Source organism: Salmo salar, chromosome 04, assembly GCF_965601325.2.
Source record: "Salmo salar chromosome 04, fSalSal1, whole genome shotgun sequence".
Classification (NCBI taxonomy): Eukaryota; Metazoa; Chordata; class Actinopteri; order Salmoniformes; family Salmonidae; genus Salmo; species Salmo salar.
The window spans coordinates 67,404,098-67,427,560 of NC_138294.1; the positions used below are offsets into that span (position 1 = coordinate 67,404,098).

At 43.1% G+C, this 23,463-nt stretch overlaps 2 protein-coding genes and 3 long non-coding RNA genes across 11 annotated transcripts; 2 read left to right on the forward strand and 3 right to left on the reverse strand.

Annotated features, from left to right (window-relative positions):
* Positions 1-39: 39 nt before the first annotated feature.
* LOC123742489 (uncharacterized) lies at positions 40-3,887 on the reverse strand. 3 transcript variants are annotated; one of them, XR_014392202.1, is made up of 4 exons: positions 3,579-3,887; positions 2,766-3,363; positions 2,401-2,548; positions 40-2,153 (listed from the first exon to the last, which is right to left on the reverse strand). It is a non-coding gene; the product is annotated as an uncharacterized LOC123742489 (long non-coding RNA). The 3 variants fall into 3 exon arrangements; XR_014392201.1 differs by having other exon boundaries at positions 40-159; positions 524-2,153; positions 2,766-3,857; XR_014392200.1 differs by having other exon boundaries at positions 2,766-3,857.
* Positions 3,888-4,214: 327 nt separating this feature from the next.
* On the forward strand, positions 4,215-8,242 carry LOC145878663 (uncharacterized). 4 transcript variants are annotated; one of them, XM_082974668.1, is made up of 6 exons: positions 4,215-4,476; positions 4,689-5,075; positions 5,211-7,158; positions 7,374-7,658; positions 7,791-7,927; positions 8,092-8,242. In XM_082974668.1, exons 3-6 carry the CDS (start codon positions 6,646-6,648, stop codon positions 8,135-8,137), a joined length of 981 nt encoding a protein of 326 aa, XP_082830794.1. In that variant the 5' UTR covers positions 4,215-4,476; positions 4,689-5,075; positions 5,211-6,645; the 3' UTR covers positions 8,138-8,242. The 4 variants fall into 4 exon arrangements, with proteins under 4 accessions (XP_082830794.1, XP_082830795.1, XP_082830797.1 ...); XM_082974669.1 differs by lacking the exon at positions 4,215-4,476 and having other exon boundaries at positions 4,483-5,075; positions 5,211-5,718; positions 5,802-7,158; XM_082974671.1 differs by lacking the exon at positions 4,215-4,476 and having other exon boundaries at positions 4,483-4,896; positions 5,037-5,075.
* Positions 8,243-8,359: 117 nt separating this feature from the next.
* LOC145878665 (uncharacterized) lies at positions 8,360-12,524 on the reverse strand. Of its 2 annotated transcripts, XR_014392205.1 has the most exons (5): positions 11,901-12,524; positions 11,088-11,685; positions 10,729-10,870; positions 8,844-10,481; positions 8,360-8,479 (listed from the first exon to the last, which is right to left on the reverse strand). It is a non-coding gene; the product is annotated as an uncharacterized LOC145878665 (long non-coding RNA). The 2 variants fall into 2 exon arrangements; XR_014392204.1 differs by having other exon boundaries at positions 8,360-10,481.
* Positions 12,525-13,035: 511 nt separating this feature from the next.
* LOC123742482 (uncharacterized) lies at positions 13,036-16,506 on the forward strand. Its single transcript, XM_082974672.1, has 6 exons — positions 13,036-13,101; positions 13,173-13,426; positions 13,562-14,069; positions 14,153-15,509; positions 15,725-16,009; positions 16,142-16,506. Exons 4-6 carry the CDS (start codon positions 14,997-14,999, stop codon positions 16,280-16,282), a joined length of 939 nt encoding a protein of 312 aa, XP_082830798.1. The 5' UTR covers positions 13,036-13,101; positions 13,173-13,426; positions 13,562-14,069; positions 14,153-14,996; the 3' UTR covers positions 16,283-16,506.
* Positions 16,507-16,828: 322 nt separating this feature from the next.
* LOC145878556 (uncharacterized) lies at positions 16,829-17,844 on the reverse strand. Its single transcript, XR_014391995.1, has 2 exons — positions 17,478-17,844; positions 16,829-17,368 (listed from the first exon to the last, which is right to left on the reverse strand). It is a non-coding gene; the product is annotated as an uncharacterized LOC145878556 (long non-coding RNA).
* Between the last annotated feature and the right edge of the window lie 5,619 nt (positions 17,845-23,463).

A 23,463-nucleotide genomic window follows, 5' to 3' on the forward strand; every position in this document is an offset into this window, starting at 1 on the left:
TCGAGAACATTGCCTTTGAATTTCAATCGAGCTATAGCGAGTTTTGGTGTTACTGATTGAAGTCATCAATCTGTCAGTGAAGACACAGGTGCTCCTGGATGAACCGTCACAGATTCTGGCAGTGACTCCGGCATGTTTGCTGTGAAACTCTGGGGGGCACTGCAGGGGCGAAAATCTGATATCAACTTTGGAGGGGACAATTACATGAAATTTTCTCAAGAGCAAATCCTGAGGGGGACACCAAAAGTAGTGCTGTAACACATAGCCTACATTGTAATATGGTAAATGTATATTGAGGAACCAAAGAAATAAGGTGTTTGCCGTACTCCTAACTACCGGTACCCAAAACTACACAACTAATCACAACAGCAATACCATTGCCTTAAACTGGTGACTGAACTAAGATTTGTTAAAGTTGAGAGTGGGGGCATCCATGGCATTTTCCAATTATGTTCCTATTTTACAAGTAAAAAAAATGGAGAACCTTTCATAATGTTGCCAAACAAAGACTCAACAAACTTACCTGAGACTCCCTGTCTCTGCCAGTCTGTCCCTGCATATCTGTCCCCAACTCTGCTGTCTGTGTGCCATCTGTTGCCTGCTCTGCCTAATGACATCATTGTGAAACATTTCCATTAGAATTTGATTTCTTTCTTATGAACATTTTATCAACTAGTCTTTGAGATATTAGGCTACTAGGGTTCTTACTTTGCGTTTTGGTGTACTGAAAAATACTCTGATGTCCGTCTTTTTTATTTTTCTGCCATTTTTCTACCTGGCTGGCTGGCTACACACACACACAGCGTGTAGGTTATTTACAGTAGGAGATGGGCTTCTATCATCTTATCTTCTATCATTCTATTTGGGCTTCGATCTAAAAGGTAGCTAGCAAATGTGAAACGGATTAAAATGACAAGAGTTGACAGCTGTATGAGTTCACCATTTACACAACATATGCTGCAACCTTTTGTAATTTTAATAGTTTGTTTCATATTGGCTGGCTTCCAACAATAGCTGAATTTGCAAAGCTAGGGAGCACCAATTCCGTTTCAGTGGTGTTTGCTATAATCTTTGCTACCCGGGTTAAATAAAGGTGAAATAAAATAAATAAAAGTTCCCTTTGCGACAATTTAGCTTTTGCAACGAGACCATTAAATATATTTAAGACAATGGTAGAAGAGAGTGTAGTTCTGTTCAGTTTGGACTTCAGTTTATCGCTAACCTTATCACAGGGACTTTGAAGCACTAACTTACATCATCTGCATGCTGATCTTGGAATAAATTGACGATAGCAAAGATTCCATCTTTGACGACGCCACATAAATGGAATAGGTACTAGCTAGCTTAATAGTTAATATTTGCGCGCTAGCTCTGCAAATTCAGCTAGTGTGTGTGTGAACCCTGCCAACATAAAACAAAACATTGCTATGGCACGATTGACTGGATGAATCTCCCGTCAGTTACGTGCATTGAGTGCTTTTCAGACAGTGGACACGAACCCTCTGTTACCTTGCCAACTAAGGAACTGGCAGTGGATCAAACCATTGTGAGGCAAAGGGTGGGGGGTCGCAATCTTTTGAAACTTAAAAACGCACTATTAGGTGTCTATAATCAGCACAATTGCTTTCATTGCGCATTATTAATATTATGTAAATTACATAGTTATGTTTTACAGTGATATATTGGGGGGGACAAATCATATTTTTCCCAGGATGGGGGGGTCGTGTCCCCCCCGTCCCCCGGGATTTCCGCCCCTGGGGCACTGACAGACACAGACAATGGACTGAGGTGGGAATGTTGAGAATGTGGATGTTGAGCCACTGGAGCCCAGTGACTGCTGGTTTGAGAGGCAGATGCATGTCCATGACTGAGTCCATGGCCAAAGCTGTGTTCGTGACTATGTCCATGACCTTGGCTGTGGCTGCAGCTGTGTCCATGTTTGTGACCATGTCCGTAACTTGGCCCAAAGCTTGAGGCCATATCCATGGTTGTGTCCGTAATAACCTGAGACCTGAACAGGGCTCCCCTGTGTATAGTAGGAGTGGGCCCAGCCTTCAAATGTCTTTGGTGTGGTCTCGGTAGCCTGTAGGTTGGAGGTAGAAGACACTGGAGCGTAGGCTTGGACTGGGTAGGAGCCTGGGGTTGGAATGATTCTGCAATCAATGAGAACGTGGACAGATTTCAGAGAGCTTAAATATACCAGTGATTCTCTATCTAATCATGGGGGACCACTAGGTGCCTACTGTACAGTATTCAATTACAGCTGAGGATCATCTATTATAACTGCACCTCATTATACTGTAGTACATCATGTGCTCTGGCTTGCACACAGCAATTGTTATTTAATGACCTCTTGTCTTGTCTGATAAATGATGGGTCTGGTGCTTTCTCAGTACTCACGGTGGGTGGACTGTCTTCCTTCTCGCCTCTATTGATGCAGGGACATACAGGACATCAATGTTCCTCAGCAGCCTGAAAGGCATCTTCTTGTCCAGCACTGATGCCCTGGCATCGGACATGTCCAGAAGTGAGAGCCAGCCCTTTCCGTCTGTTTCACCAGTGCAAGTTAAGGAGAATGTGTGAAGCAGTGATGCAAGATTTTTCTAAACAAAAATAACATCATATTTAGCAGCAGGACTCATATACAACACCTATAACCTATTACCACTTAACTACACTACTAAGCACACTTATAAAGCTGTGACATACTGCAGAGGAGCGTATCACATTTCTTTTGAACCACAATGAGGTTGGAGTAAGGATACAGATCCCCCCTGCGATGATGGCCATGACATTGCAAAGGAAGACAGTGTGTGGGACCAAAAGTGTTGTGATGAACAGAAACAGCCAGGGCAGGGCTAACATGGGTACAGTGACCCCGAAAAGAAAGCCCTTAACCATACGGGAGTGCACTGTGGCCATATACATAAGGGAGAGGGATACTGGCATGAACCCCTCCATCTGGTTCTGGGCAGATGCACCAAACAGTAGCAGACCCAGTATAACACCCCTGTGCTGATAGAGAGAAGCAGAAACCAAACAGTGGTGCCCACACTCTTCTCAATGTCACCCCAGAACCCCATTACTGAGGAGTAGCTGGGTCACTGTCTTGTGGTGGAAGGAGTATGTCATTCTATATTTTTCATTTAACTAGACAAGTCAGTTAAGAACAAATTCTTATTTACAATGACGGCCTACCCTGGCGATGCAGGCCCAATTGTGCACTGCCCTATGGGACTCCGAATCACAGCCAGATGTGATACAACCTGGATTCGAAACAGGGTCTGTAGTGACGCCTCTTTTGCACTAAGATGCAGTGCCTCAGACCGCTGCGCCACTCCGGAACCTTATTGAGCTTGTGCACTGCAAAGGAAGAGGAAAGGATTAAAACATAAATGATAGGGTTGACAGACATAAACATGGCGTGATGTGTTGTAGCTTGCTGCTGTAGTCTACTGGCACCGTCTGTTACATTAGCTATACGTTTTAGCACGCTAGCTAACGTTACAACACTCCCAATCAAAGTAGCTACCGAGCATATGATTGTTGATTCACTCAGCCCCTCCTTGCTAACATACCATGACCATTGCCAAAAACTGTCGTTCCAAGACTGAAGACATCCTCTGATAAACCGAAATATGTAACGTTAGTGACAGTAAACAAATTATACTATGACAGAAACAATCCCAGCCGTAACTCAGGAGTAAAACTCTTGAACCTCTGAACCACATCTTTTAAAACTATTCGGGAGATCATTTTGATGCCCAGTGCATATTTTTCAAACTAGTACTTGGATTATCAATCAACTTTTTCTCCAATATTGCGGAACGCCAGAGGGTAGATAACTAGCCAGCTAGAGATTCCCACTAGATAACACAGCCACAAAGTACAAATTGGCTATATCGTAAAAATGTATGAAAACAAAAATACGCTTTTTGGTCTTAATTTAAGGTTGGGCCATTAGATTAGCAGTGTGGTTAGGTTTAAAATGCGATTATAAGAAGATGAATTGTAGAAATAGGCAGGCAAGCTTGCTAGCCCCCAAAAAATGTACAACTTCAAGTTGCTCAACTGTTGCACAGATCATCAACTACTGCATTTGAAGACACTGCCACCTGCTGACATGTGCCTCAAATGTGATTATCAAAGAGTCCTCAACAGACATTTGAGTTAGATAGATAGCTACATAGATTTGATTTGACAGTTATAAGTTACAACCAGGGGGAAGATGCCACCAGTCCGGTCCCATACACGACTTTCTTGTGACGTATTATGCGCGGAGACCTTTTGTGACGTCACCAAGCATCAATTCGCTACATAAACTGTGTTCAGCTTTGATATATATCATCAGTACAATCTCTTTTTTCAATCAGGTTGTTTCAGGTAATCTTTTGCCGCATAGTCTGCCCTAGCTGACGCTGTGCAGAGAATACTACGATTGGAAACGGTTGGTTAGACCCGTTCGCACTGCACAAGGTGATTTGGCGTTTAGAATGTCTGGTAGGCTCTTACATTCTTTGGAGAGGTCCCAAATGGCACCCTGTAGTGTACTACTTTTGACCTATCCCCAGTGGGCTCAGATCAAAATAAGTGCACTATATAGGGAATGGCGTGCCATTTGTCTGTGTGTGTGTGTGTGTGTTAGGATATGTTTTGTGCCAATCAGTTGATGAAAATGTATCCCTCAGAAAGCAAGATGGACCGTAGTGATGAGAGAATCAAAAGAGCTTTAAGGCGCCGCCCTTATGTGGTAAATACCAATTTATTTAGTTTGTGTTCTGTCTTTGTCATCACATTTTAAATGGAGTGTTGTGTTGACAGTTGAATCCAGTGAGGGTGAACACCCCTGATTCTGTGATGTGGCCAACCGGTAAGGTGCACAGAAGACCAAGGCCTGTAAGTCAAATCCGACCTGAAAACAATTACACATAAACCTTACTTATGCTCCATGTACAAACTGCAGTTATCACAATAAAAGCAACTGCAGATATCCCTCCCCATCTAAACTCATTTGAAATTGAATGCTGTCTTGACAGTCTACTTCAGCGCAGACCCCTCAGATCCACAAAAGGCCTGTAAGTCACATTCAAATCAATCACATAACAGTAGCTACTTAAATGATTTATTGATGGCTACATCATTTATTTCCAAGTTATTTCCAAGGCCAAAATGAGCAAAAGAGTGTTACATTCTTTCTTTACTGTTCACAGCCAATCATTGAGAGCTGTGGGCAGGAACAGACATCTGGGGATGGACGGGACATCAATCCAGAGCCTCTCAGCCAGGTCAGACATCTCTGCTGTTCCCATAGAGACACAACAGATAGATCAATCTGTTGATTCATATGGCCATTTTGGTTGGCTTGGTTGAATTGACAATCATTCATTGGAAATGCTAAAGAATCCTACAGTGTGGAAGGTCTTTAGTCCCATCCCTAATGTTATGGGAGTTGCATTTATTGCATTTCAATACACTTGCATTTTCAATGACCCATGAATTACTCACTACTTGTACAACTATGTTGGATTGCCTAAATATTCTACATTTTCTTGGCAGTCAATGCCAGTGTATTTTATGGCTGCCCTAAGTACATGCCTTTGTCTGTCTCCTCAGTCTGGAAGGGTGACTCGGCTGATGGAGAGAAATTATGATGGGGTCATCTCATCCTCCAACTCTGATGACATCTCTATCTACTCCTTCACTGACTGTGAATCTGAGGTAAGAGAGTTGTACACCATAGATGTGTTGAGTGATATGACTGTAAAGAGAATAGTCTCAGACTAATTGACTCTGATACACAGTCTGATGATGAGGATCATGAAAGGAGGACACCACCGCTGATAGTGAAGGATGAGGAGGATGGAAAGGTGACAAAGTTTGAAGTGAGGGATATGGTAGAGGACGACAATCTGTCTCTCCACTCCTTGGATGAATCAGACTTTCTGGTATGTTCTGCACCATGTATTTGAGTAACTCTTTGACTGAATGTGGAGAATGGACTATGACCAACTAGCTCTCTGACACACAGTGTGATAATGGCAATGATGCCTCTGCTGAGGACAGTCCTGGGCCTTCAAAGGAACCACAGAGAAAAGGGGCTTCACTGAAGGACCCTCGACTGGTATTCTCTTACATTTGTGTGTTTGTGTGTTAGTGGTGCGCAGGTCAGCTGTTTGTTCAACCAAACCCACCCGCAATTGCTAATAACCCATCCGCAACCGCCCGACTATATACATTACTTTTCTGGCCATCCCTTCTTTATTTTCAACTTTCCATTTCGTAGCTTTCCTCTTATTGAATTAAACTCTGACATTGTCCTTTTTGCGTCAGTGGATCAACAATAACTTTTTCTGCCCTTTCCCAAAAGTGTTTGGTGATTGGTGTCTAGTCTATTTGGCATGCGCCAAGTTATGTCCCACAGCTTAGGTTTATGCACAAATGCTAAATAGCCTATAGATATAAATTACACAAGAATGATATATTTATGGATTTTTTTCATGTATTGTTTTCTTTTTATTCAACCCGACCGCCACCCACATAATATTTCATGACCCTAAACCTGCCGCCCTGTGGATATAACCGCGGGACTGCTGCTTATGAGTTAATGCATCACTAGTGTGTGTTACATCTCAATGGTTTGACCCTATGTCTGTACAGATTATTGTGGCCAAGCCCAACATCCTTCTCCCTGCCTCTGTGAGTGCCCTGAAGAAGGCATCACGCCTGACGGAGTTGGTCCCTACTGTCCGGCCCTGCAAGGAGCAGCAGGACAAGAAGACACAGTGGACCAACACCAACAAGGAGAGCCTGAGGAGGATTAAAAAAAAACTGGCCTCCATAGAGCTCGACCTGGAGGAAGGCCTGAAGAAGGTCAATGACGGTCAGGACGTCAACCAAGAGAGGCAGAAGAATGAGGGATGCTTCAGAGCCTGGATTGAGAAGTGGATGGGGAGGAGGAAGGAGGAAAGACTGAGGGATGAAGATGTGAATAGGGAAGACAAAGGGAGGATGGGCGAAGAGGTGAGGGCACTGATCCAAGTGATGAAGAGAAACTGCAGTGAACGTGATCTTGAGGCAGTAAACCTGGACACTTGGCTGAATGACTTGGAAAGGTTGAAAGTGGCCTTCAAGAAATGCACTGGAGAGATGGCCAAAATGGTAGAGAGCATGGCAGAAATGCAGACCAGAATAGCTGAGAACAGGCTCCTCAAGCCTGAAAAAAAGAACTATGTCCAGAGCTTTGTAAATTAATCTTACTTATTGCGTGTAGTCATGTATCTAATGTATTTATAGATTAGTCTTACAGTATATCTACTGATTGTGTATGACATAGCACTGTCCTGACAGTTTGTTTGTTGTTTCTGGTCTTACAGAGCCCAGGGAAAGTCTCTGGTCCTGTGTCTGGCCTCTCTCCTCTTGTGACCTCAGGACCCCGGACCCTGGCTGAAGCCCTACGGGCCCTGCCCTCTGCTGTGGCCCGTCCCTCCCAAAAGGATGTCCCAAAGCCTCCGACACCTCCAAGCCCCGTCTCTGTCATTGTTGCTTTGCCTGCTGTGGAGTACTTACCATACCACCGCAGCCCTCGCCTGGCCCCAATCACCAACCTGAGTGAGAACGGCAGGAAGCTGCTCCAGAAAATGTCAGGAGTGACCCCACAGGTGAGAGGAAACAGGAAGGGAATATTGGCCATATGTCCTTCTACAGTATATCATACCTCTAGATATCATAGCTCAAGAGTAGAAAATAGCCATATGCTTATATTACTTTATCTCCTTGTCAAAAATATTTAGGAAGGGAAGGTCAAAAGGAAAAAGAGCAAGGGAAAAAAGCAAGTGAAGAAAGAGAAGGCCAGCAAGATGCAGCAGGTGGAAAATGTTGGAGAAAGTAAGGAGGACAAGAAAGAGGAAAAGAAGAGTCTGAGGAAGAGGTGAGGAAATAGAAGAGGGCAACATAACAAGGGCATTTTAGAGATTTATAGAAATAGAATGATGTAGAGAATTATAGAAATTGAATGCGGTAGCAGAGGAAGAGCAGCGATCTGATGTTTAATGGCAAACTACTATTTATTCTCCTGTTGTGTTTGATTGACAGGTTTCTCCAGTGGCTGCTGCCCAAACTGAGATGTTCGAAGAAATAATGGCCTACTACTACAACACACACACACACACACACTCGAACTTCAGAGCTATAGCGGCTTATAACCACACTGACATAATAAAATGTAAAAAAACGTTATTAGTTATACCATGAGTTGACGTTTTTACAAGGATTGTGATTGCTGAAAATAGCGCGCTTGAAATGTAAAGGTAATTTCCAGTCTTCGAGAACATTGCCTTTGAATTTCAATCGAGCTATAGCGAGTTTTGGTGTTACTGATTGAAGTCATCAATCTGTCAGTGAAGACACAGGTGCTCCTGGATGAACCGTCACAGATTCTGGCAGTGACTCCGGCATGTTTGCTGTGAAACTCTGGGGGGCACTGCAGGGGCGAAAATCTGATATCAACTTTGGAGGGGACAATTACATGAAATTTTCTCAAGAGCAAATCCTGAGGGGGACACCAAAAGTAGTGCTGTAACACATAGCCTACATTGTAATATGGTAAATGTATATTGAGGAACCAAAGAAATAAGGTGTTTGCCGTACTCCTAACTACCGGTACCCAAAACTACACAACTAATCACAACAGCAATACCATTGCCTTAAACTGGTGACTGAACTAAGATTTGTTAAAGTTGAGAGTGGGGGCATCCATGGCATTTTCCAATTATGTTCCTATTTTACAAGTAAAAAAAATGGAGAACCTTTCATAATGTTGCCAAACAAAGACTCAACAAACTTACCTGAGACTCCCTGTCTCTGCCAGTCTGTCCCTGCATATCTGTCCCCAACTCTGCTGTCTGTGTGCCATCTGTTGCCTGCTCTGCCTAATGACATCATTGTGAAACATTTCCATTAGAATTTGATTTCTTTCTTATGAACATTTTATCAACTAGTCTTTGAGATATTAGGCTACTAGGGTTCTTACTTTGCGTTTTGGTGTACTGAAAAATACTCTGATGTCCGTCTTTTTTATTTTTCTGCCATTTTTCTACCTGGCTGGCTGGCTACACACACACACAGCGTGTAGGTTATTTACAGTAGGAGATGGGCTTCTATCATCTTATCTTCTATCATTCTATTTGGGCTTCGATCTAAAAGGTAGCTAGCAAATGTGAAACGGATTAAAATGACAAGAGTTGACAGCTGTATGAGTTCACCATTTACACAACATATGCTGCAACCTTTTGTAATTTTAATAGTTTGTTTCATATTGGCTGGCTTCCAACAATAGCTGAATTTGCAAAGCTAGGGAGCACCAATTCCGTTTCAGTGGTGTTTGCTATAATCTTTGCTACCCGGGTTAAATAAAGGTGAAATAAAATAAATAAAAGTTCCCTTTGCGACAATTTAGCTTTTGCAACGAGACCATTAAATATATTTAAGACAATGGTAGAAGAGAGTGTAGTTCTGTTCAGTTTGGACTTCAGTTTATCGCTAACCTTATCACAGGGACTTTGAAGCACTAACTTACATCATCTGCATGCTGATCTTGGAATAAATTGACGATAGCAAAGATTCCATCTTTGACGACGCCACATAAATGGAATAGGTACTAGCTAGCTTAATAGTTAATATTTGCGCGCTAGCTCTGCAAATTCAGCTAGTGTGTGTGTGAACCCTGCCAACATAAAACAAAACATTGCTATGGCACGATTGACTGGATGAATCTCCCGTCAGTTACGTGCATTGAGTGCTTTTCAGACAGTGGACACGAACCCTCTGTTACCTTGCCAACTAAGGAACTGGCAGTGGATCAAACCATTGTGAGGCAAAGGGTGGGGGGTCGCAATCTTTTGAAACTTAAAAACGCACTATTAGGTGTCTATAATCAGCACAATTGCTTTCATTGCGCATTATTAATATTATGTAAATTACATAGTTATGTTTACAGTGATATATTGGGGGGGACAAATCATATTTTTCCCAGGATGGGGGGGTCGTGTCCCCCCCGTCCCCCCCCCCCCCCGGGATTTCCGCCCCTGGGGCACTGACAGACACAGACAATGGACTGAGGTGGGAATGTTGAGAATGTGGATGTTGAGCCACTGGAGCCCAGTGACTGCTGGTTTGAGAGGCAGATGCATGTCCATGACTGAGTCCATGGCCAAAGCTGTGTTCGTGACTATGTCCATGACCTTGGCTGTGGCTGCAGCTGTGTCCATGTTTGTGACCATGTCCGTAACTTGGCCCAAAGCTTGAGGCCATATCCATGGTTGTGTCCGTAATAACCTGAGACCTGAACAGGGCTCCCCTGTGTATAGTAGGAGTGGGCCCAGCCTTCAAATGTCTTTGGTGTGGTCTCGGTAGCCTGTAGGTTGGAGGTAGAAGACACTGGAGCGTAGGCTTGGACTGGGTAGGAGCCTGGGGTTGGAATGATTCTGCAATCAATGAGAACGTGGACAGATTTCAGAGAGCTTAAATATACCAGTGATTCTCTATCTAATCATGGGGGACCACTAGGTGCCTACTGTACAGTATTCAATTACAGCTGAGGATCATCTATTATAACTGCACCTCATTATACTGTAGTACATCATGTGCTCTGGCTTGCACACAGCAATTGTTATTTAATGACCTCTTGTCTTGTCTGATAAATGATGGGTCTGGTGCTTTCTCAGTACTCACGGTGGGTGGACTGTCTTCCTTCTCGCCTCTACAGGGACATACAGGACATCAATGTTCCTCAGCCGCCTGAAAGGCATCTTCTTGTCCAGCACTGATGCCCTGGCATCGGACATGTCCAGAAGTGAGAGCCAGCCCTTTCCGTCTGTTTCACCAGTGCAAGTTAAGGAGAATGTGTGAAGCAGTGATGCAAGATTTTTCTAAACAAAAATAACATCATGTTTAGCAGCAGGACTCATATACAACACCTATAACCTATTAGCACTTAACTACACTACTAAGCACACTTATAAAGCTGTGACATACTGCAGAGGAGCGTATCACATTTCTTTTGAACCACAATGAGGTTGGAGTAAGGATACAGATCCCCCCTGCGATGATGGCCATGACATTGCAAAGGAAGACAGTGTGTGGGACCAAAAGTGTTGTGATGAACAGAAACAGCCAGGGCAGGGCTAACATGGGTACAGTGACCCCGAAAAGAAAGCCCTTAACCATACGGGAGTGCACTGTGGCCATATACATAAGGGAGAGGGATACTGGCATGAACCCCTCCATCTGGTTCTGGGCAGATGCACCAAACAGTAGCAGACCCAGTATAACACCCCTGTGCTGATAGAGAGAAGCAGAAACCAAACAGTGGTGCCCACACTCTTCTCAATGTCACCCCAGAACCCCATTACTGAGGAGTAGCTGGGTCACTGTCTTGTGGTGGAAGGAGTATGTCATTCTATATTTTTCATTTAACTAGACAAGTCAGTTAAGAACAAATTCTTATTTACAATGACGGCCTACCCTGGCGATGCAGGCCCAATTGTGCACTGCCCTATGGGACTCCGAATCACAGCCGGATGTGATACAACCTGGATTCGAAACAGGGTCTGTAGTGACGCCTCTTTTGCACTAAGATGCAGTGCCTCAGACCGCTGCGCCACTCCGGAACCTTATTGAGCTTGTGCACTGCAAAGGAAGAGGAAAGGATTAAAACCTAAATGATAGGGTTGACAGACATAAACATGGCGTGATGTGTTGTAGCTTGCTGCTGTAGTCTACTGGCACCGTCTGTTACATTAGCTATACGTTTTAGCACGCTAGCTAACGTTACAACACTCCCAATCAAAGTAGCTACCGAGCATATGATTGTTGATTCACTCAGCCCCTCCTTGCTAACATACCATGACCATTGCCAAAAACTGTCGTTCCAAGACTGAAGACATCCTCTGATAAACCGAAATATGTAACGTTAGTGACAGTAAACAAATTATACTATGACAGAAACAATCCCAGCCGTAACTCAGGAGTAAAACTCTTGAACCTCTGAACCACATCTTTTAAAACTATTCGGGAGATCATTTTGATGCCCAGTGCATATTTTTCAAACTAGTACTTGGATTATCAATCAACTTTTTCTCCAATATTGCGGAACGCCAGAGGGTAGATAACTAGCCAGCTAGAGATTCCCACTAGATAACACAGCCACAAAGTACAAATTGGCTATATCGTAAAAATGTATGAAAACAAAAATACGCTTTTTGGTCTTAATTTAAGGTTGGGCCATTAGATTAGCAGTGTGGTTAGGTTTAAAATGCGATTATAAGAAGATTAATTGTAGAAATAGGCAGGCAAGCTTGCTAGCCCCCAAAAAATGTACAACTTCAAGTTGCTCAACTGTTGCACAGATCATCAACTACTGCATTTGAAGACACTGCCACCTGCTGACATGTGCCTCAAATGTGATTATCAAAGAGTCCTCAACAGACATTTGAGTTAGATAGATAGCTACATAGATTTGATTTGACAGTTATAAGTTACAACCAGGGGGAAGATGCCACCAGTCCGGTCCCATACACGACTTTCTTGTGACGTATTATGCGCGGAGACCTTTTGTGACGTCACCAAGCATCAATTCGCTACATAAACTGTGTTCAGCTTTGATATATATCATCAGTACAATCTCTTTTTTCAATCAGGTTGTTTCAGGTAATCTTTTGCCGCATAGTCTGCCCTAGCTGACGCTGTGCAGAGAATACTACGATTGGAAACGGTTGGTTAGACCCGTTCGCACTGCACAAGGTGATTTGGCGTTTAGAATGTCTGGTAGGCTCTTACATTCTTTGGAGAGGTCCCAAATGGCACCCTGTAGTGTACTACTTTTGACCTATCCCCAGTGGGCTCAGATCAAAATAAGTGCACTATATGGGCACAAGTCAAAGTAAGTGCACTATATAGGGAATGGCGTGCCATTTGTCTGTGTGTGTGTGTGTGTGTTAGGATATGTTTTGTTCCAATCAGTTGATGAAAATGTATCCCTCAGAAAGCAAGATGGACCGTAGTGATGAGAGAATCAAAAGAGCTTTAAGGCGCCGCCCTTATGTGGTAAATACCAATTTATTTAGTTTGTGTTCTGTCTTTGTCATCACATTTTAAATGGAGTGTTGTGTTGACAGTTGAATCCAGTGAGGGTGAACACCCCTGATTCTGTGATGTGGCCAACCGGTAAGGTGCACAGAAGACCACGGCCTGTAAGTCAAATCCGACCTGAAAACAATTACACATAAACCTTACTTATGCTCCATGTACAAACTGCAGTTATCACAATAAAAGCAACTGCAGATATCCCTCCCCATCTAAACTCATTTGAAATTGAATGCTGTCTTGACAGTCTACTTCAGCGCAGACCCCTCAGATCCACAAAAGGCCTGTAAGTCACATTCAAATCAATCACATAACAGTAGCTACTTAAATGATTTATTGATGGCTACATCATTTATTTCCAAGTTATTTCCAAGGCCAAAATGAGCAAAAGAGTGTTACATTTTTTCTTTACTGTTCACAGCCAATCATTGAGAGCTGTGGGCAGGAACAGACATCTGGGGATGGACGGGACATCAATCCAGAGCCTCTCAGCCAGGTCAGACATCTCTGCTGTTCCCATAGAGACACAACAGATAGATCAATCTGTTGATTCATATGGCCATTTTGGTTGGCTTGGTTGAATTGACAATCATTCATTGGAAATGCTAAAGAATCCTACAGTGTGGAAGGTCTTTAGTCCCATCCCTAATGTTATGGGAGTTGCATTTATTGCATTTCAATACACTTGCATTTTCAATGACCCATGAATTACTCACTACTTGTACAACTATGTTGGATTGCCTAAATATTCTACATTTTCTTGGCAGTCAATGCCAGTGTATTTTATGGCTGCCCTAAGTACATGCCTTTGTCTGTCTCCTCAGTCTGGAAGGGTGACTCGGCTGATGGAGAGAAATTATGATGGGGTCATCTCATCCTCCAACTCTGATGACATCTCTATCTACTCCTTCACTGACTGTGAATCTGAGGTAAGAGAGTTGTACACCATAGATGTGTTGAGTGATATGACTGTAAAGAGAATAGTCTCAGACTAATTGACTCTGATACACAGTCTGATGATGAGGATCATGAAAGGAGGACACCACCGCTGATAGTGAAGGATGAGGAGGATGGAAAGGTGACAAAGTTTGAAGTGAGGGATATGGTAGAGGACGACAATCTGTCTCTCCACTCCTTGGATGAATCAGACTTTCTGGTATGTTCTGCACCATGTATTTGAGTAACTCTTTGACTGAATGTGGAGAATGGACTATGACCAACTAGCTCTGTGACACACAGTGTGATAATGGCAATGATGTCTCTGCTGAGGACAGTCCTGGGCCTTCAAAGGAACCACAGAGAAAAGGGGCTTCACTGAAGGACCCTCGACTGGTATTCTCTTACATTTGTGTGTTTGTGTGTTAGTGGTGCGCAGGTCAGCTGTTTGTTCAACCAAACCCACCCGCAATTGCTAATAACCCATCCGCAACCGCCCGACTATATACATTACTTTTCTGGCCATCCCTTCTTTATTTTCAACTTTCCATTTCGTAGCTTTCCTCTTATTGAATTAAACTCTGACATTGTCCTTTTTGCGTCAGTGGATCAACAATAACTTTTTCTGCCCTTTCCCAAAAGTGTTTGGTGATTGGTGTCTAGTCTATTTGGCATGCGCCAAGTTATGTCCCACAGCTTAGGTTTATGCACAAATGCTAAATAGCCTATAGATATAAATTACACAAGAATGATATATTTATGGATTTTTTTCATGTATTGTTTTCTTTTTATTCAACCCGACCGCCACCCACATAATATTTCATGACCCTAAACCTGCCGCCCTGTGGATATAACCGCGGGACTGCTGCTTATGAGTTAATGCATCACTAGTGTGTGTTACATCTCAATGGTTTGACCCTATGTCTGTACAGATTATTGTGGCCAAGCCCAACATCCTTCTCCCTGCCTCTGTGAGTGCCCTGAAGAAGGCATCACGCCTGACGGAGTTGGTCCCTACTGTCCGGCCCTGCAAGGAGCAGCAGGACAAGAAGACACAGTGGACCAACACCAACAAGGAGAGCCTGAGGAGGATTAAAAAAAAACTGGCCTCCATAGAGCTCGACCTGGAGGAAGGCCTGAAGAAGGTCAATGACGGTCAGGACGTCAACCAAGAGAGGCAGAAGAATGAGGGATGCTTCAGAGCCTGGATTGAGAAGTGGATGGGGAGGAGGAAGGAGGAAAGACTGAGGGATGAAGATGTGAATAGGGAAGACAAAGGGAGGATGGGCGAAGAGGTGAGGGCACTGATCCAAGTGATGAAGAGAAACTGCAGTGAACGTGATCTTGAGGCAGTAAACCTGGACACTTGGCTGAATGACTTGGAAAGGTTGAAAGTGGCCTTCAAGAAATGCACTGGAGAGATGGCCAAAATGGTAGAGAGCATGGCAGAAATGCAGACCAGAATAGCTGAGAACAGGCTCCTCAAGCCTGAAAAAAAGAACTATGTCCAGAGCTTTGTAAATTAATCTTACTTATTGCGTGTAGTCATGTATCTAATGTATTTATAGATTAGTCTTACAGTATATCTACTGATTGTGTATGACATAGCACTGTCCTGACAGTTTGTTTGTTGTTTCTGGTCTTACAGAGCCCAGGGAAAGTCTCTGGTCCTGTGTCTGGCCTCTCTCCTCTTGTGACCTCAGGACCCCGGACCCTGGCTGAAGCCCTACGGGCCCTGCCCTCTGCTGTGGCCCGTCCCTCCCAAAAGGATGTCCCAAAGCCTCCGACACCTCCAAGCCCCGTCTCTGTCATTGTTGCTTTGCCTGCTGTGGAGTACTTACCATACCACCGCAGCCCTCGCCTGGCCCCAATCACCAACCTGAGTGAGAACGGCAGGAAGCTGCTCCAGAAAATGTCAGGAGTGACCCCACAGGTGAGAGGAAACAGGAAGGGAATATTGGCCATATGTCCTTCTACAGTATATCATACCTCTAGATATCATAGCTCAAGAGTAGAAAATAGCCATATGCTTATATTACTTTATCTCCTTGTCAAAAATATTTAGGAAGGGAAGGTCAAAAGGAAAAAGAGCAAGGGAAAAAAGCAAGTGAAGAAAGAGAAGGCCAGCAAGATGCAGCAGGTGGAAAATGTTGGAGAAAGTAAGGAGGACAAGAAAGAGGAAAAGAAGAGTCTGAGGAAGAGGTGAGGAAATAGAAGAGGGCAACATAACAAGGGCATTTTAGAGATTTATAGAAATAGAATGATGTAGAGAATTATAGAAATTGAATGCGGTAGCAGAGGAAGAGCAGCGATCTGATGTTTAATGGCAAACTACTATTTATTCTCCTGTTGTGTTTGATTGACAGGTTTCTCCAGTGGCTGCTGCCCAAACTGAGATGTTCGAAGAAATAATGGCCAACTACTACTACAACCAACCAACCACACACACACACACACACACACACACACACACACACACACACACACACACACACACACACACACACACACACACACACACACACACACACACACACACACACACACACACACACACACACACACACACACACACACACACACACACACACACACACAGACACACACTCGCAGAGATTTAGAGTATTGCTTACTCCTCCAACACACAGAGAAACTTAATTTCAGAAACAGGAACTATGTTTAGCAAAATACACATATTGGTCTCATTGTTATATTTTGAGACATGCACCATTCTTTAAAAAATAAATTAAAAAAAGACCCAATAATTATATTGGTTCCCATACAGCCTACTATGGTAGCGAATGATAATGGGTTGGATTTACATAGTGTGTAGTTATCAGGCATGGAAATATAGCCAGGAGATGCAGGGTCAACACCCCTACTCATGTCATAAGTGCCATGAGATGTTTAGTGACCACAGAGAGATAGGACCTCTGTGTGCACAGTCTCATCCGAAGGACAGCACCGGCCGCAGGGCAGTGTCTGGCATTGGGGTCTTAGGTCTTCTTTGGCCAAAGGGAAGTGAAGAGGGCCAGTATGATAGAGCAAGAACTTTCTTAGCAGATAATGATAACATGACAACAGTAGCTATAGATGATGTAATGAAAAGTTGGAGGATGGTTGGTAATGGAGAACATCAGGTGGATCCACGTCTGGGTGTTGGGCAGGACCCCTAGCTCCTGGAGAACAAGAGCAGAGTTAAAAGGAACAGGGTAGGAGGCAGAGACGTAAACACTCTGCTCCGGTAGCTCTTCTTCTGTTTCTCCTGCGCCTTGTCCATGTTCAGTCTCACCTTGATTGATGACAGGAATACATGCAATTATATTTCATATTACAAATACATTTCTTACATATCTCTTGGAGGGACAGAAAATAAATTAACAGCGGACAATCATTTTTACCTGATCAAAAACCTCCACATCCTTCTCAGTCTGTGCCTGAAGGTAGAACTCGAAGGTGTTCTTATCTGGTTCCACAACTTCCACCACGTCAGGTGGGGTTTCAGTGATCTGAAAGTACGTTATGCAAAAATAGCAATAGACAAACACTAAGTCAATCACAATTTTGAAAGACTACAGTATATGCAATAATTGTATATACAATTGCATTGTTTACCTCAGTCAACAGCTGCGGCTCCCGTCCATACTCAGCCTGGATGCTGCTGTTGTGTGCAAAGAGAATTACCTTCAGGTTGTTCTCCCACCCTTCCTGGTACCAATCAAGGGACTTGCTCATGGCAGTCTTGAGGGTCTGGTTGGTCCATTCACCAAACCTGAAGGAGGGGGTAGGAAAGCAATATCTATTGACAATGTACTTCAAGATATTGAAATATATCTGATTGTGTACCATGGAAAAACAAAAACAAATTGTAAAAAATAAATATAACAAACCATTGTTGACAGAATATAACCTATAACATACGTACCTTGTTCCAGCGTTCATGACCTCAGTCATTCAAAATGACCTCAGGAGAACCGTGGGTGTTGAAGATGTCCACTATAGACTTGGCCTCGCTAGTCTCGTCCTTGATGGGTATCATACAAAACAAAAATCTATTTTTGGTTCTAAGCACCCTTTTTAATTGGTTACAGAAGGGAATTTAGAGTTAAGCACGTACTCTTCCTTTACTGACCTTAATGGGTATTGCCTCCACCCACTTGGTAAAGTGATCAGTCGCCGTCAGACACCAGCTGTTGCCATTCCTGGATTTCGTGAAGGGTTCGATGAGGTCCACTCCTAACATTTAAAGTGTTAGAGAGATCAATCAAATGTATTTATAAAGCCCTTTTTATATCAGCCGATGTCACAAAGTGCTATACAGAAACCCAGCCTAAAACCCCAAACAGCAAGCAATGCAGATGAAGAAGCACGGTGGCTAGGAAAAACTCCCTAGAAAGGCAGGAACCTAGGAAGAAACCTAGGGTGGAACCAGGCTCTGAGGGATGGCCAGTCCTCTTCTGGCTGTGCCGGGTGGAGATATAACAGTACATGGCAAAGATGTTCAAACGTTCATAGATGACCAGCAGGGTCAAATAATAATAATCACAGTGGTTGTCGAGGGTGCAACAGGTCAGCACCTCAGGAGAAATGTCAGTTGGATTTTCATAGCCGATCATTCAGAGTTAGAGACAGCAGGTGCGGTAGAGAGAGAGAGTCGAAAACAGCAGGTCCGGGACAAGGTAGCACGTCCGGTGAACAGGTCAGGGTTCCATAGCCGCAGGAAAAACCGTTGAAACTGGAGCCGCAGCATGACCAGGTGGACTGGGGACAGCAAGGAGTCATCAGGCCAGGTAGTCCTGAGGCATGGTCCTAGGGCTCAGGTCCTCCGAGAGAAGAGAACGAGAAAGAGAGAGAGAATTAGAGGACTACCTTAAATTCACACAGGACACCGGATAAGACAGGAGAAATACTCCAGATATAACAGACTGACCATAGCCCCCCGACACATAAATTATTTCAGCATAATTACTGGAGGCTGAGACAGGAGGGGTCGGGAGACACTGTGGCCCTGTTCAACTATACCCCAGGACAGGGCCAACCTGGCAGGATATAACCCCACCCACTTTGACAAAGCACAGCCCCCACACCACTAGAGGGATTTCTTCAACCACCAACTTACTATCCTGAGACAAGGCCGAGTATTGCCCACAAAGATCTCCCCCACGGCACGAACCCAAGGGGGGCACCAACCCGTACAGGAAGACCACGTCATAGACTCAACCCACTCAAGTGACACACCCCTCCAAGGGACGGCATGGAAGAGTACCAGCCCCCGTAATAGGGTTAGAGGCAGAGAATCCCAGTGGAGAGAGGGGAACTGGCCAGGCAGACAGAGCAAGGGTGGTTCGTCGCTCCAGTGCCTTTCCGTTCACTTTCACACCCCTGGGCCAGACTACATTCAATCATAGAACCTACTGAAGAGATGAGTCTTCAATAAAGACTTAAAGGCCGAGACCGAGTCTGTGTATCGCACATGGGTAGGCAGACCATTCCGTAACAATTTAGCTCTATAGGAGAAAGCCCTGCCTCCAGCTGTTTGCTTAGAAATTCTGGGGACAATAGGGAGGCCTGCGTATTGTGAGCGTAGCGTACGTGTAGGTATGTACAGCAGGACCAAATCGGAAAGATAGATAGGAGCAAGCCCATGTAATGCTTTGAAGGTTAGCAGTAAAACCTTAAAATCAGCCCTTGCCTTAACAGGAAGCCAGTGTAGAGAGGCTAGCACTGGAGTAATATGATCAAATGTTTTGGTTCTAGTCAAGATTCTAGCAGCCGTATTTAGCACTAACTGAAGTTTATTTTGTGCTTTATCCGGGTTGCCTGAAAGTAGAGCATTGCAGTAGTCTAATCTGGAAGTGACAAAAGCATGGATTCATTTTTCTGCATAATTTTTGGACAGAAATGTTCAGATTTTTGTAATGTTACATAGATGGAAAAAAGCTGTTCTTGAAACAGTCTTGATATGTTTGTCAAAAGAGAGATCAGTGTCCAGAGTAACGCAGAGGTCCTTCACAGTTTTATTTGAGACAACTGTACAACCATCAAGATTAATTGTCAGATCCAACAGAAGATCTCTTTGTTTCTTGGGACCTAGAACTAGCATTTCTGTTTTCTCCAAGTTTAAAAGTAGAACATTTGCCGCCATCCACTTCCTTATGTCTGAAACACAGGCTTCCAGGGAGGGCAATTTTGGGGCTTCACCATGTTTCATCGAAATGTACAGCTGTGTATCGTCCGCATAGCAGTGAAAGTTAACATTGTTTCCGAATGACATCACCAAGAAGTAAAATATATAGTGAAAACAATAGAGGTCCTAAAACGGAACCTAGAGGAACACCAAAATGTACAGTTGATTTGTCAGAGGACAAACCATCCACAGAGACAAACTGCTATCTTTCCAACAGATAAGATCTAAACCAGGCCAGAACTTGTCTGTGTAGACTTTATTCTTACCCGTATCTGTGTCATACAGTATGCAGATTTTCATATTTGTAAGGATACTGACACACACACACATTCTATAATATTGAACTCTGCTGTGGCCAAATAAAGAAACCATTACAAAACAACTTATCAGAGCAAAATTTGAATTGGGACACTTACCGTTTATGTGCCATGGTGAAACATCTTTGAATGGCTTCAACTCCGGCGCCACAGTCTTCACCCTCTCAAACTTCTGGTAGGCTAAACAGGGTACTGACCTATAAAAAAAAGTGACAAATTGAAACATTGGGTGCTCTCTGATATGACATTAATTGAAATCATAATAATTTCACATATAATAGAATGTGATTGATAAACAAAAGTTTATTTCACTTGCCCAGCTGCCCACCTCCTCGACAATTCCCTGTCAGAAAATGCGTTGGTTGATTTTGGTAATCATGCGCTTCACTCCGAAATGGCCAGCATGCATCTCGGTCAGCACGGCCTTCTTCACCTCTGTAAATATCATACTCCTGTGTTGCTGGCCATCCTTCCCCCGTAGGTAGACATGATTGCCTAACAAGTTGGAAGAGAAGAGTTGTTAAAATCCTAAAGTCTAAGTACATTTGCACTGCTGTCTTTCTCGATCGCTCTCTGTCCATCTTCCACTCTCTTCCTTTCATCCTTTCTTTCTCACTTTCTTCCTCCACTATATCAGTGGAGGCTGCTGAGGGGAGGGCGGCTCATAATAAAGGCTGGAATGGAGTCAATTGAAAGGTATCAACCACATGGAAACCGCGTGTTTTATTCCATTTACTCTATCCCATATATGATTATGAGCCATCCTCCCCTCAGCAGCCTCCACTGAACTATATGTATAGCTAGCAACTAGCTAACGTTAGTTGGAAAATGGTTGTACATATCTAAATCCGTCTAGTTATCTAATTTAAGTTAACTGCATAACTTTACTCTGAATTGTGAATTTCTCTGAATGTTGCGCCTCTTGTCGAGATCACTGGTGCCTTCATAGTACTTTGCCTGGTAGGAAAGATAAAATAACATCTCCTCGAGAGATGCCATTGAAGTGAAAGTTGCATACAAACAGAAAGCTACAAAAACAGTTAGCTAGCAACTAACATTAGCTAAACAAAACTGTCTGGCTAGACAGCTGACTAGGCAGGCTGATGTAAGTAAATAAGGAACATTACAGTATCTAGCAATTTCAATACAAAAAAACAGCTTAAATTATTTATTTCTATTTAACAATATTCTGTTATATAAAGACAAATATGTGGTAAAGAAAAATAAACGCTCGTCGTTTATATCAGACGACATACAGGGTCTTCTTCTTTGACACTATGGCGGACTAAAAACAAATGTCACCGGTGCATGCTGCCCTGGCTGTACATCAGCCCAAATAATTAACAAAATACAAATAAACAAAAACAAAACCCAACGTACTCCTTTATTCAGATTCATCCCTACAGGCTCTGGGGCCTGAGAAAGAAAAGCATCTTCGGAAAGTATTCTTTGCAATGTTTCGGCAGTGAAGTCCTGGAAACCGCAAAACCTTTTTTGTAGGGGGGAACTATTTGGCATGACAGGCTCTCTGATTTTTCATTCGTTTTCCATAAATGACTACTGTAGAGGAATCATACGGTGATAATACTCCTGACTGGCTGGGAACCATGGAAGTCCTGGGGTCACTGACGCAAGGAGAGGTGTGAAGACAGATGAAAACGTGAATCAAAGAGTTCACAAAGAATAACGATTTGTTCTATATTTTATAGTACTGTAAGTGCTATGGATTTATTGTTACAGGGAGTGTTATTTTGTTCGTCGGGCAGCGGATAGTTCAAAGAGGGAGACACAAAGATGCGTCTATTATTTACATTGCGTTTATTACATTTGAATCTGGCTGTGTTTTCCTGTCTTTTGTTTTAACTAGCAAAGTGCAAAGGACTGTTAATTCAGTTTGGGCGTGAGTTTCTGCTTGAATTTAGTTAAAAGGACAGTGAATTTGTTAATACTTTGAGAACTTGCTACCAAGCTCCTGTGTGTATCAAACACACATCTTGTTTTCTCTTAGAGACTATTCTGAACTGAAGACACGTGTTACCACGTTGTTTTAGCCTATTGGTGATAGTCAAATACTCTGTGTTATTCTGTAATGTATCATGTATTTCATGTACGCTGTAATTGTTTGAGTGTCAATTCTTTCATACTATTAGTTAAATAGAGTAACTGTATTCCTCGTTTTACAGAGTAATTATTTGATTGACTAAATGCTTATAATTTAGACGATCTATTGGTAGTTGTTATTTACACTATACACAAACTGTAGCATATTCTTGGGCATCGCCTTGACATCTCTGATCTGCTTGCCTCAATTAATTAATGCTAGAACATTGGTCGCCAGGATTAGCTATTTGTATCTAGTCTTTTAATATTTGCATTACGGTGCAAGTTAGACATGTTCATTATAGTCATACTGAGTCGGTGATGCAATGATTCGCTATCTTACACCATTGAATTATGTACTCAAACAGCTGCCTGGTATTCAAGATAACATGCAACATAGCACCACCACCTTTGAAGGTTTTCATCAACCTCGCTCTGATTTAAATAGCAGCGTTCCAAGAACCTCTACTAGGGGTGACTGTAGGATCCTCAAACGGTCAAAAAGGAGACACAAGAGGGCACCCCACACTCATTTCAGATCCCATGGGGTCTTTATTTTAATACTGTATGCTCTCACTCTCATCACCAATAATTCGATATTAAACTGATTATGGAAGTAGGCAGATTATGCAATAGTCATGTAAACACCTTACTCTGTTTATCTTAATCGGCGTAACGTCAAAATCGAAGTAAGCATACGCTGATTAAAACACCTGGTTTTCTGAATTATCAGGACATGTGAACACCTTAATCGGCGTTCCAGCAGCGTATTTGATCTGCGCA